We start from the raw sequence: 14,566 nt of genomic DNA, 5'->3' as shown, positions 1-14,566 counted from the left end.
CTGGTTGGAGAAAGGGACAGTGGAAAAGGCACCCTGTGAGAGTGGGGAAGCCTGTGTACACTACTTATTTTGATTTGAGAAAGGATTTATTTCACCCTCTGTTATAGGATAGTACAGCTATCCTGACTCTCCTCCTGAAGTGTTAATATCAGACATTTGCTGCCTTTAAATTCAAAATGTATGGTTAGTATTGTCTTCCATTACCTCTGCCTTGCATCCTTACTCAATTCAAGCCAAAAAATAGAGCTGAAAATCAGAGTTTATGGAGAGAATTAATATTGTGCCAAGGGTGCAAAGCTGAATCCTGTCTGTGGTTAATAAGATGTCACTGCCTTATCAAAGATCAGTACAAGAACCACAATAAGAAAGCAGACCACAAATCTGGATTGGTGCTTGGTGGGGGAGAAGGTGGAAGGTGGCCTCCTTCACAGTTTGTGTGACCTGCTTGGCTGATTGAATAGTATTAAGAAATACTCATAAGGCTGCTTCCAGTTAGATTTCTTCCCTGGCTGTTTCTGCAATAGAAACAGGAGAAGGCACAAACTACACTTCCCTCTTGCAAGGGACAGAAATATCTTAGAGCAAGAGTTCTTTTATATTTTTTTTTCTGAGGGAAAGAGAAAACATTAGAAACAAAAGAAATTTTCATTTTTTGAAAGGCGTAGGGAAGCTGGTTCAGCCCTTCACTGTCTATTGACAACACCAGAAGAAGGACAAAATAAACCAATGCACTCCAACAAAATTCCATGGTCATGGCAGACCTAAGAGCACTTAGGAAGAACCAGAAAAGACATTATTAGAAAAGACACCTTCCCTTCTCCCTTTGTCACATTCTTTTAACTTTAAACCTTTGTGCATTTCTCTTTCCTGCCACAAATTATTTTAAAGGACATTTTACAATAGCAGTCGACCAAATCAGTAGTGAATTGGCATCTCTGGATAAAATAATATCTATGCATGTCCATGTGTATTCACCTCCTCCCTTGCAAAATTACTTGTTCCAGTAAGAGCTTAAGCATCCTTTCCCTCCATCTCTGGTAAATAAGTTCAGCTCAAACACATTTTTAATCCTTCAGTAAAATGGCAGTGAATCTCTGCAACTTCATCTCTGAAAGGGCAGCTCTCAGATTCAACCTTGGGCATTCATGCATCATTGAATCATACTCTCTTTCAGATTTAGGTGAAGAGAAATCTATTAGAGATTCACATTATCTTTAAAAATATATATTTGAACATTTACTCGAAGAGCAGAGACACTTATGTGCCCAGGGCAGACATGATATCTACTGATTTGGCTCTTCATATTGTCAAACACTAACAGCACAGGGAGGGGGAGGAAAGAATTTGGCACCTAGTCAAGCACATATGTGACACTCATCCACAACATCCAGGCTTTGTCCTTGGAGGAAACAATAATGTTACTGGATGAAAGACTTCATATGGAGATAACACACAAACACACTACAGTTTTAACTATACCCTTTGCAGGGGCTGCTTCTTCACAGTGGTGATTTCTCTTTCCTATACTCTCTGTCTCAAAATGCTGAAGGGCTGGCACTTCCTGTTGAAGGCTTCCTTGGAACACTGGATCAGCTGGGATGCAAAGAAAAACTTTTGCTTATGGGTTGAAGTGATGCTTTGTTAATGATACTTTCTTACCCAGGCTTTAAAATAACTTCTATCCAGGAGCAGGGAGCTGCAGCAGTATTTGTTTTGGGTTCAGTTTAACTCCTGAAGGATTTCATCAAAACTTTCAAAAGCTGTCCAAGTAAAGCTGTGGTTCAACACAAATAAGAAATAAAGGCCATTTCCAGTTTATTTTGCTCAGGAACAGACTGGAGAGCAGTCCAAATGTTGACGTGCAGACAAGAACAGATTGGGTCTGTGAACAGGAGCTGTCCCATTGGACTCTCCCCACACACACCTGTTTTTCTTTCTTTCTTAATTAAGGTGGAGACCAGTCAGATCCTGTTCAAAGGGCCAATATTTACATAATTAGTTCTCTGAGTTTAGATGTATTCCAGAGTGGGGTGTCCCCTGACAAACAGCAGTGGTGCCCATCCCACCAACACCACTGAGAGAGCCACAGCCCCAGGCTGAATGGGAGCAGCTTCTTACCAGCACCTGTACCACCTGACAAAACAGAAGGAAAGCTAGGGATAGCACCTGCAGCTGGAAGCACTGGAAATTTTAGGTAGATATTATATCCACTGCCAAATTTGTATAAGGGCCATGCCTCACAACAAATGAGGTTGTAAGGTTCAGACATGTCTCGGATTTTAGCATCACTCTCACTCTTCTGCAACAGGACGGGCAATGCCCTTTGTAAGGAACACCACGGAAGCAAGGACCAAACTAAAGCCTCTTTCCTGTACTGTGAGTTGCATGAGTCCATCCACAGCTGGTAAATTAAAGGCCCTGTTTGTATCTTATTTTGCTTACTCACCTTTTCTTGTTCTCAGTTATTCTCTTGATCTTCTTAATAATTTCTCTATGCTGTCCACTCTTTTTCCATAGTAATTAAGTGGATACTCAAGCAAGGCATTTTGGTTACAGCTCAGCTGGACTAGAACACCCCTCATTCTACAAAAGCACACACTTCCAAATCCTCATTTCCCTTTGAACCTTCTACTCCTATGACTCAGGTCCTTACCTTCTGTTTCTAGACATTTTTGACAGCAAACTTGAGAGGAATATTCCTCTGCAGTACTGGAAGTGCAGCAGACACCTGTGCCCTGCTCACTGAGGAGCAAATCAGTCCTGCATCACCAGGGCACGGAGAGCCACTGCAGGAGTTGGATCTCACACCAGCCATGGTGACACAAAACTTATCACCTCTCTCATAACACACAGCTCTTTCTTTTCAAACTATTTTGCTAGATAAAACCATTATGCTCTCCACAAATCTTGAGATACCAAACATGGGACTAAGGCAAAGTTATTGCACCTTTGTCTTGGTTCTTGCAGTCACTCGGATTTCAGTGTATTTTTTGTTTTGTTTTGTTTGGGGTTTTTCCTTGCCAGATCAGGTTTTAGCCCTATTGTAGGGCTGATCTGATCTACCACAGAGACACAGGATCAGTGACAAAAACTGAAGAACGGAGGGGTATGTGCAGAGCCCCACCCCTTGCAGAAAACCCCTGCATTTGGGTTGTGCCAGGCAAACTGTGCAGTCACGCATTCAGTTTGTAATCCAGGGATCAGGGAGGTCAAGGGGAATCTTTTCATTCACTTCAGCAGGCTTTGGAACAGAGCCTGGTACCCACACTATGCTGTCAAAGGGACTAGTTATCAGATGGTTTATTAGTCTATTTTTTCCAAGAAGACTGAAAGAACAAATTCAGCCTAAAACCCTGGAACAAAAAAGGAAGCTGTAGGTTAGTAATTTATGCCTCACCAAGAGAAAATACATTCTTTTAAATTCAGTGTACAGTAAACATGGTTTTGGACAAGCAGGTAAATTAAGACAGTGCAAGACTGAAGATGAATTCACAGTGTGTCTGTGCACAATAAATCCTCTAATCAAGTTCACTAATGGAAGCAGTTACTAGATAATTTGCTGTTTCAATTTGTTCAAGTCACTTCTCTACCAGCAGTCACCTCCTCCTTCCTCAGCGCTCATTACCCATTTCAGCTAAATGCATTGAAATTCCCATTAAAAAGGAGGAGTTTTTACCACAAACTATGCAAAGTGTTTTCCATGGGTTCTAGAAGGAGCCAGACCTTAACTTCAGGCAGCTGTGCAAAATGCAAAGCATGCAAGAGCCTCAGTTAGACAGCACAGGATGTCATGACCGTGGCAGAGTCGGCACTTGGACAGGGCTCTTGCTGGAACAGCACTTCATTGTCAGAAAGGGGCATCTCCACAGGATTACAGAATATCCTGAACTGGAAAGGACCCAAGAACTATCAAATCCAACTCTCCTGTTGCATACCAGGGTTCCCTTTTGCAGAACTCCCTCCTCATGTATCCAGCTCCAACAAAGCACAAGCTCTCCTTTGCTATGACAGGCAGCATTCTGTTTTCCACATGACTGCTCAGGTATGTGCTTTCACAATGACATCACAGTTGACTGAGGAGATGGTGGAACAATACTTACGTTCATCACTGCCTAAATTCAGGGCAGGTGAGCTGATTTATGGTTTGGATGTCAGCTAGTGGATACCCAGTAATGGCTCAGGTAGAAAGTGCCATGCAAAGTGTGGCATGATCTTCATTACTAAGGTGGAATGCTTTCATGATATGCTAAACAGCATTCCAAGATGATCTTATTTTGTAGATGTTAAATTTGTTGAGATTTGCATTTAAATCACTTTTTTTTTTTTTTAAAAAGTAAGTGTTAAAGTTACATGGAAAGTAGTTTCAGGCCCTTCTAACTCCAAAGACAATCACTCATTTCAGAGCAGGGACATGACTTCTACAAAACAAAAACAGCCTTTAGAAAAACTTCAGGAAAAAGTCCTTTTCATTTGACTTGCAACCTACAGAGGTACTTCATTAAATTAACTTCTGTAAGAACTTCTCATGGAAGTGTTCTTTACCTCCTCTTGCTAAAACAAAAGAAATCCTTGTCTTGCTAAGCAGATGAGTGACTTCTTTTGTTTTTTACCTTTTCCTTGGGATTTTACCACACTCCAAATCACTGTTAAGGTTACTGCAGTGTTTCACTGATTACAAGTGAAGAGGAACAAAGCAATTCTGAAATCTGTTTGACTCCTTTCCTATTGCCTCTGTTTAAATGTCTTTCCTCTTTTGTTTCCAAGTCACAGCTGTGTCTGTCCTTAATCCAGACTCCACTCTTCGTTTCAAGTGCCTTCCTCTGCCTCCCCCACCTCTTTATTCTGTTCTCATTCCCTCTAGATGTTTGTTTGTTTTCCCTTTTGTTTTTATTTTAAAGGACTTTAGGTATAAGCACAGTACCACTGAATCAGTGATGAGAAATCTAGCACAGAACGTGTGCACTGGTTTAGTCAGACTGTCCTTTTTGGTAAACCACAAAATCACATTCCACCCCAAAGCACTGAACAGCATGTTACTTACTTGTTCCATTGAACTTATTTCCTGGTATCTGACTCACCTCAACAGACTTGCTTCTCAGATTTCCTTTTCTGTTTTGCTGTCAGAAGTCATGAGTACTGGGTGGTCAGTGTTCCAGTTACCACAGTCAGTGATTACACAATTAGCAATTAAGACACAGGCAGATCCCACTTAAGCTTGTCAAACACATGAAAACTAGTACAGGCATCAGTTAATGGAAAATGCTGAAACTTTTTCTAATCTTACAGATTATTTCTATTGATTCTGTTAACAGACAATTCTAGAAAATGAAGGCTTAATCTAGATGTGTATACTGTACATGACACTTTAGCTTTCTGAGCAGTGATCAAGACTTGCAGATTCAGATGCCTCTTTATTCCCTTCTCCATAATCAAAATATAAGAGCTTTCTTCCAATAAAAACAAGTATTTTGAATTTTCTGTACATTAAAAGTCTTTATCAGTCCCTGTTAGCTTGTCTCCATCTAGTATTCACACACCTATGGAAGGAATATTGAAGATGCTTTGAATGCACCAGTAGTCAGGCCACTGCACTGATGTACTGCTGACCATTCCCTTCCAGTAAAAAGGTTAACTTCTCACAAAGAGGTAGAAGATTGTCTGTAACATACAGACATAAACCTGAGGGGGTTTTTATAAATACAGAAAGATTCAGGACTGACTACTAATCCTATTGATTTCACTCACATTATGAACCAGTCACTATCAAAATAATTCATGTTCACAGTACAAACATTCAAGTTCACACCAAACCTACAGATTTTGGCCCTCAGTTCATCTTTAGAATTTTTACAATTGTAGTGGGTATTAAGTTTGTATTCCAATTAAACCAAGTTAAATACAAGACCTGAGGAAGGGTATTCTAGAAACACCAAGATGGTGACTATCTGCCACACACTTTTTATCCAAGCATCTGCTGCATGTTTGCCATCCTACTCAGACTGAGTAATTCCAGCAAAGCCAATTCCAATGGCAACATTAAGGGTCACTGACTACTGTAACTGCAACACTCCTTGGGACAGATTTTATTTGCCAGGAAATGCAAAACTCAGGTTAGGTAACAGTGATGTCTAACTGCAGAACAGCTTTTCAGACACCTTTGTTTACAATAGGGACCCATCATAGTACCAAAACAATAAATAATCCACCCAAAAAAAAAGAACCGCGGAGGAGTGGGTGTAAACTCCTTGACTTATAAAACTGTATCATATCAAGCTACTATATTCAACCATCAGTATAAGAGAAAAGACATAAATGAAAATACTATTTTGTAAACTGAAATAATTTAATAGAAGAATCTAATCAGATCAAATCTGTAGGATTCTGCTGATTTGTTGAATACATTCAACAAATATATATAACTCTGTTCAGTGATAACTTGTAAGAAAAATATTTGTAATTTTAATACATTTCTACTGTAATGAAACTTTGCAGCTATTGCAATGTCACTCATTACAGAACAGATATCACCACTACATTATTTTATATAGAATTTCACTTCAGAAAAAATGACAAATTACTGGATCTTGTTATAGTGAGATTTGAACAACCCCCTTTGAGCAGGACTGGCAAAGGTGTGAGTTAGCAGTTCCCTTCTCAACACAAATGAAAAAATAGGGATATTTCCACAATAAGTTTCTCAGTTTCATCAGGACAGCTTCAGACCTTGCACATTTTGTTTCAGATTGAGCAACTCTTTCTCTTGTCTCGTTTTCTCCTGTTTGAAGGCCAGCTTGTTGGCTTTCTTCTCCATTCGGCGTTCCTGTACATAGGAATAATGAGAAATTTACAAAATAGGAATTAACATGCAAAATCAAACTATTCCAATTGACTCTCCTAGATCATGAAAATAAGAGCAATCTGGACAACAGTATTATTTATGGCACTAATTATTGGTAGTCAAATTAATACATGTACAACCAGGATAAACATCTTTAGTTAGCTGAAGCTTCTAATATGCTTCTAATGGCAATTTCTGTTCCTACATAAGACAGCTAGGACTTCACTGTGACCAATGAGGATTTTCCACATTTTTTTCAGATATGATGTTTCAGATCACACAAAGTGAAAGGTAACTATTTTCTTTGCTACTCTAGACTGTAAGGAAATCTGATGTTCCTCCAGCAGTTGTATCTGCAGTAGTGGCCACAGACCTAAAGTTTTGATACTGGAAATCAGAAAGACAAAAGTGTGATGTTAAAAAAAAATCTACTGGAAAGAAAATTAAGAAGCAATAACTAGTCCTTTGAACCATCAAGATTCTCCCATTACCTTCAGACACGACAAGTGAGTTTTAAACAAAGTTTTTAAGACAGAATTCAGGTAACACAGAAAGCTCTGCATAGTTTTATTTGCAGTCAGGTGTACCTTTCTCTCCTCCTTGATTGCCTGTTTCCTGGCTTTGCGATCCTCTCTGCTCTCAGCTTTGGAACGGGGCTGTGTTGATGCTTTTGGCAGGTCACTGCCATTTATCATTTGCATGCGCTCCACCTGCCTAGCAGTGAGACCTTTCTGAGGCAGGACGTGTAGGGGAATTCCAGTCTTCTGAGAAATTTTGATTGGTTTGGGCTGAAATAGAGAGTGCATAGGAATTAGTGGCCCCTAGCTTTCTCTCCAGGAAGTGCACATGGCACTGCCTTATCAGTGTAAAAACTTCAAATCCAGATTTAACAGTAATAAATGTTAAGCATCCTCATACTATTTAACTCCCCCACAAAAACACATATTAATCCCAAAGTAAGAAATAAAAACATCTGTGACAAAATCTGGCCTTCCAGAATAAGAAAAACATTTCCCCCTTCTATTTAAATATTACTGAAAAAATAAAGAACTCAAGCAGTCACTTAATATTCCTTTATAGGCTTGCAAAAAAAGATTTAATTTCAAATTTGGGGATACCAAGCTATGCTCTAATGATGGGGAACATATGGAAGACCAAAGAACTAGAATAAACTGTTCCAGACCATAGGAAAATAAACCTGAGCAAGTATGTGGCTGTGAGACACAGATTACACAAATCTCACAGATAATAAAGGAAATTCCTCACTGTTTCTGCCTAGCTATTACAGAAACTTTTAACTGACTCAGTTTTCCTTAGAATAAGAAAAAATATATCCAAATTCCTCTTTAGTGAAGACATAATGCCAGAGCCCTCCCCAACCCTCATTTCTGCTCCCTGTCTTTTAAAACAGATACCCATTGAAAAAACAAACACATTTATCTCAAGTTTTTTCAGTGTTATTAATCAGAGTAAGTTTAACAATTTTACCTTTGATGGCTCCTTAATAAGTGTTGGGTGATTATATAGGTTTGAATAGGTACCTAAGTCGCAAAGGAAAAAGAAAGTAGTTAAGAAAGGCTTGCAAATAGCAATTATGAATTGTACTGCTACTTAGGTTTTGGGAATTTCTCCTGTTGTGCTCAGAGAATAAACCATTTTACCTGAAGCACTGCCAGGGAAGTTCTGAAATCACCTATCATTTACCTTGAAATCCTAAGAACAAATAAGCAAACTCTAAAATACTTACTCAAAATGGATTCACAATCCCACTTTTCTTTTGGCTCCTCTATAACTACAGTTACTATTTCTTCCTTTTCCTCCTCACTTTCTTCATTGACAAGAGAGTCCAAATCTTCATCAGGTTCAAGAGCATCCAGTTTCACACAACTTTTTCAAAGTTCAGAAAACAAAAAAATATGTTTTATCTCTTATTGAAAATGTATAATTATTTAAGCCCAGACTCCCTTAAGTCAAGCCCCAGACCCAATAAAGCTACTTCCAATGAAATTTGCAGCAAAAATGAAGTTTCCATAAGTAAGTCTCCTCAAAATAAACTAAAAACATTAGGACAAAGACACAGTCAACAAAAGAAGTATTTCTGCTTTTCAAGAGGATGAATGCCTCTAAGATACTGCTTACATTAAGTTCAACACAACTATATAAAAGGAGCATAACCTACTCAAACCAACAAAATTCCTCCACTTAATTTTATCATGCAAATGGATGCATGATAAAATGCATGCAAAAGCAGCTGCTTTTATTGTGGGATGCAATCTTTTGAGTACATGAACTTGAAACAACACACCCAAAACCTCCATGTAAACAGAGGATTACAGAACTACTTATGTGAAGCAGTACTTCTGAGAATACATACTTCTTTGCTTTCTCTCTGTAGTAATCATCCAGGACTTCCTGCAGCCGAGCATTGTCTGTGTTAATGTAGCCTTCTAACTCCACGTTATCTAAGGCTCCAATCTCATCTTCATCAAATTGTTCATAAAACTAAAATAAAGAAGTGGATATCTGTAATTAGACCACATTTGTCATGCAACTTCTTGACAGCTTAAAGAAGAACCTCACATTTCTTTTTATTTGCCTCTTTTTCCTCTCCCCTTGCATTTGCTGAACAACTGCCAAACACATCTGCAGTAGGATTTCCTTCTTACTGTCAGTGCTCTTTCCACACAGAACTCCACAAAGTTATCTTATAATAATATAAAAACCAGCTTCTAGAAAACATTTTTTATTCTGATGCATTATTTCAATCTATGCCTTAAGAAGCCTGTTACTGCTCAGGACAAAAGTTACACCCTATTTCCATGCTCGGTTCGTGAATGTATACTTCACCAGGGACTTGTAAATGGCTTGCTGTGTTGAATTGAGCCTCTCAGACAAAAGTGTAACACTAATTATGAATGCTCATACAGTCATTGGAGTAATTTTGTTTACTTCCCATCAGTGCTAGGCCTTGCAATAGCAATTAACACTACAGCCTAGGTGACACAAGCCTCTAAATGCACCCAGGATTAAATGCAGAATACATGCAGAGAGCAGTAGCTTGATGCCCTGACTGCTAAAAGCAGTAAAATCTGCACAGGTACACAGGACACTGTGTGATGAAAAAAATCAACATACAAAGAAGCATTTATCACTCTTCACAGTTACACTCTTGAGCAGCCTCACCTTCTCAAATCTGTCATCCAACAGGGTTAACTGCTCATTCCGTCTTATCACAGAAGATGTCATAGAATATTCTGTGAAACGACTCCTGGTTTCTTCTTGCATAAAAAGGAATTCTTTAGCCTGTCCATTAACCTCACCATCTGACAAAGGACCTTCTGAATCATAGTCTTTATCAGTACTGCAGCTATCCTTCTCATCACTATCATCTTCCATATCTTCCCATTCATCTTCATCCTCAGCATCTGGTCCCCTGAACAGAAGCACAAAATAGTTTTAGAATAACACATGGACCTTTACATAGCTCTGGCCCATGCTGGGTTATCTGAAACAAATTGGCAAAAACAGATTTAAATCTTGAGTGAGACACTTGTCTGAGAGCTGAAAGCATTGCTAGCTGGACCATGCATCTGTGCACTGAGACTGAAGTTATTTTTATATTCATCTGTACATGTCAAAGCAGAAAAATATCAGCTGCATTCTTGACTATTAAAACAAGCAAAAATTCTTACTGTTCATGAAATTATGAGAATGATACCACACCTAAGCAGATAAAATGCAGTGGGGTATCATATAAAGCATTTGTAAAGGGTTCAGAAACACCCATTAGCCTTCATCAACACTATTACTGATGTATTTTACATGTAATAGATGACAATGATTTAAACAGTTCAAGAACACTATTATTCCAAATACTGCATATAATCCATAAGCTCAAAGTAACAAATGAATCCCACTTCTTGGATAATGTAATAAATTTCATTTTGCAAGCTGCCATCCAAGCAACACAAGGTAATACTTTTTTCAACACACCAAAGTATTCAAGTTGAAATCTGAAACCACTGTGGCTTCCTACACCACCACATCCAGTAGCAAATAGCATCTCTCCTATTTACATAACAAATATTTCAACAAAGCTCTATCTACCGCTTCTGTGGTTTATTTGCTTGCAGAACAAAATCATCTTCCAGGATATTTTCAGGATTGTCAAAGTCAAAATCATCATCAAGAGCTGCAACAATATCGGGGTCAAAATCTAGCCGTGGTCCTAGAAAGTTGAAAAAATGAAATGTAAATATTTACATTTCTCTGACATTACAAAGCTACTCTCCTGGATAAAAACCAACCCAGCTGGACTGTTAATTTGCAGTAAGGAAAGCTTAAACTAAAGAAACACAAAACTCCTCAAGAATATTTGTAGATCTGATAGAAGCCAGGGCATGCCACCAATCTCTTGTCAATTTTTATCACTTTGTCTTTAGCATCCTTCTGTCAGGACAGAGAGAACTGCTACAATTGCTTACTGTTAAGAAATATGGAGATAGCTGTGGAGTCAATGTCCAGTGCAAATGTGGATACATAACAAAAACCTACCTCACAGCATGTAACACTGAAATAACACTAATGAAGGGGTGTAAACACTACTCAGCATTTGAAGAGAATCTGAGTGAAAATCCAGTTCCAGACTCGGATTCAAAAATACAGAATAATAAATTAATAGTATTATCTACAGTTTCCCCCTGTTTTTAGTTTGTATTTGCTATGCCATAGTAAGAGATCATGGATTCACCCTCTCCAAGCAAAGCTAAAGAACTCTCATTAGTCAATCACAGAAGTAAGTCTCAAATTGAAACATGGGTCTCTGAAAGATCATTCCTCATGTCTGCTGCTGAGCCTGTTCTGAGCCAAAATAAAAATGACATCACAATAGAAGCCCTAATTACCATCTATTTCCTAGATGGCAACTCACATCACAAAAAGGTGAAAAATACCTGAAACAGGAGCAGCTTTATTTAGCAAGCCCACATCCTCTTCAAACTCTGTGGCAAATACTGAGGAAGGCAACTTAATGGATGGAGCCTTAGAAAAAGAAACAGAAAAACAGGATCATAATGTATTTGTTCTCAGCTTCTTATTTGAGCTCACATTAACAAAAATCATGCAGACACTCCTGTGACCAAAAGAAACTCTGTTAGTGCCACTTAAATGTTACAAGTGCTACATTATCTACACCAAATTTCCAGAGCTATACAATGATAGCTGCATAAACTGCTAGCAGCATCAATTCTCATATTGTCAGTATTCTCCAGGTACAGGAACAGTATTTTTTGCATCTCTAAAACTTTTTAGAGAATAGTTGTACAGCAGTCACATGGAAATTGTAAAATGTTTTTGGCTTGTTTTGGAGAACACTAGCACAGATTTGAATTCACCTCTTTATTGAAAGTCTTGTTAAAAGCTTCACAACATGCACATCTATCCTAACTTTAAACCTTATGTAGTCTCACCAAGCTGTACCTGAAAGGTACCTCTGACTAAGACTATTCGTTTTGACTAAAATGACAATATTTGATTAAATCAAACACCCTCAGCTATAAGTGACTGGCAATGGCATGCTTCACTGCTTTAAAGCATTTACTGTTTTTCCACTCCAATGTGATCCAGCATTGTGAACTTCTGCAAGTTATGCTAGCAATTGAAAAGTTTGCTTTTATTCCGTCTGGCTTCTCTTACATTTCCCTTTAAAAACATGGTGTGCTGATAATACAACCTGGCATATTCATAACTCCCAGAGCATTCAGAAGTTCTTAAAAACCTTAAAAACAAATGTCCATCCCAGAAAAACACACAACTTGTTCAAACAAACACCTTTGCAAGCCATCTCTGTAGAAAAAATGTTTTTTGTGGGTACCTGAAGTGTTTTAACACTGTCCTAGCAAAACAATGTTCATCAGTAAATGCCAGCTTGTCAGCTTCTGAGTTGGTTTGTAGGAAAGTCAAGTTGGTTATGGATCAAAAGGATCCTTACACATAAATATAAATATATATACACACACACAATGAAAGTGTCTAGAAAATGTTAATGCTCCAAAGCACAGCGTTACCATCAGCAAAAACACTACGTACTGAAATTCTCTGAATTTCATCCTCTATGTGCCCCTCACTTGTGATGACAATTCTGCTTTGCTGTCCCCGCACAGATGGGACAAGCTCAGAGGGACCAGATGCTTCTTTGAGGTGCTGCAAATAGTCATAGTCATCATCAAAGAAGACACCATACTTGCGCTGCTCTTCTCTTCTCTGCTCCTCATGCCCCTAGGAAGAGGGTGGAGAAGAAAATAATCAAAAAGAATACATTTAGTTACTTAAGTCCACGTAAAACTTACTAGCAAAAACAAATGCAACACATCTACTGAGTGTCTGACTGTGTAGTCCTCTCTCCACTCCTTACCCTAATACACAGCCAATTAGAATATTGTAATCAGCTGGTTCCATGTCTGGGTGCTGTCTGAGCAAGACCTTTCCAACAATGCCTGTTTTATCACAGTGAGTCAGGCAAGTTTCCTTGTTGCTTCTTTAATACATTTACACCTCAAATGCCAGTTAAGTCATTCTTCAACGATCAGGTAGTAACTCATAACTATGAAATTCCCTACAACATCCCTTTTTCAATAAGCTGAACTAAATACTACCTTCTCTCAGGCTGTTTTTGAACTGTATAATTGCATACCAACTTTTTTTCTCCAAGGTGTTTCTTATCTGAATGAACCTCAGTATTAAAAGCGAGTATTTACTTTCTGTGTGGGCAGCAGAACTCTCTGGGGTGCAGTATCATCAGCAGCAAGAGGATCCCTCTGACTTCGGTGCACCAAGTGAAATGTTACTGCTTTCTTCTTCTCTATGAAGGGCTTTTTCTTCTTGTGAGGCTGAAAAAAGGAAATTTGGTTAACTGTTAACAAAATATTAAATATTAAATGCACCTTAAGAGAACTTGTAGTGTGCTGTATTAGTTTTAAGGCAATGCCTTACTAACAAATGCTTGAAGACCGGCGGGAGCTTAACTTACCTCCCCACATGCACAACAAATATTTCGTATGTTCTAACAGCAAACACAGCTTATTCAGCTGCAAAATGGCAATGCATGGAACAGTACATATCTGACAACAGCACACACAGTTTAACATACAGCCCTAGAAAAGAATTCTGCAACGCACTTCATCCAAGAAACACGGGAAACTGATAAGGAGACTCATCTAGACACATCTTGTTTCGTGCTTTGGATAGCTGCGCCTAGAGCAGCAGTCCCACTCCAGCCATGAGGGCCATCGGCAGCACCCCTAGCCAGGCACAGCTCCAATATCGGCCCACACCGGCGGGCTGGATCAACAAACCCACCCAGTATTCCGAGCGGCTGAACGCCTTTCCTGCGAGTTACCACACCTGACCTGGAAAAACACTTCCAGCAAGGCTTCCGGCTTTACTCACCTAACAAACCGCGCTACAGCCGATATAGGATACCCGGGGGCGGCTCTATCGGTCTAACCTTGTTCCCCAGGCAATTGCGCGTACAGAGCACGGCACACTCACCATGGCGCTGTCCCCCGGCCGCTCCCGCTGAACCGAACCCCGCTCGCTCCCACGCGGGCCAGGCGTCAGCGCTCCCGGGCTGTGCCCTCCATCTTGGGAAACACCAGTGACCAACGGGGGGAACCAGATAAGCCGCCAGTCCGGCCAGGTTTGTAAGATTTTGTTTCCCAGTTAAAAAAA

General features: G+C 39.3%; 1 protein-coding gene across 1 annotated transcript; it reads right to left on the bottom strand.

Annotated features, from left to right (window-relative positions):
- Positions 1-6,324: 6,324 nt before the first annotated feature.
- LTV1 (LTV1 ribosome biogenesis factor) lies at positions 6,325-14,475 on the bottom strand. The gene is made up of 11 exons (XM_058801997.1): positions 14,387-14,475; positions 13,594-13,725; positions 12,926-13,114; positions 11,791-11,878; positions 10,946-11,066; positions 10,022-10,271; positions 9,213-9,340; positions 8,586-8,725; positions 8,327-8,379; positions 7,426-7,626; positions 6,325-6,820 (listed from the first exon to the last, which is right to left on the bottom strand). The coding sequence occupies exons 1-11, from the start codon at positions 14,387-14,389 to the stop codon at positions 6,707-6,709; spliced, it is 1,419 nt and encodes a 472-aa protein (XP_058657980.1). The 5' UTR covers positions 14,390-14,475; the 3' UTR covers positions 6,325-6,706.
- Positions 14,476-14,566: the final 91 nt, after the last annotated feature.

This window comes from Ammospiza caudacuta, chromosome 3 (genome assembly GCF_027887145.1).
Source record: "Ammospiza caudacuta isolate bAmmCau1 chromosome 3, bAmmCau1.pri, whole genome shotgun sequence".
Taxonomy (NCBI): domain Eukaryota; kingdom Metazoa; phylum Chordata; class Aves; order Passeriformes; family Passerellidae; genus Ammospiza; species Ammospiza caudacuta.
The sequence above is the reverse complement of the archived record's forward strand: the minus strand, read 5'-3'. Positions and strand labels throughout refer to the sequence as shown.

Excerpts from the sequence above, each read along its gene's own strand:
- LTV1 (XM_058801997.1), bottom strand. Across the intron at positions 13,115-13,593 it reads TTCTGCTGCCCACACAGAAA|GGGCATGAGGAGCAGAGAAG; the intron begins GTAAATACTCGC and ends CCCTCTTCCTAG. Across the intron at positions 8,380-8,585 it reads GGATTGTGAATCCATTTTGA|GTACCTATTCAAACCTATAT; the intron begins GTAAGTATTTTA and ends TTTGCGACTTAG.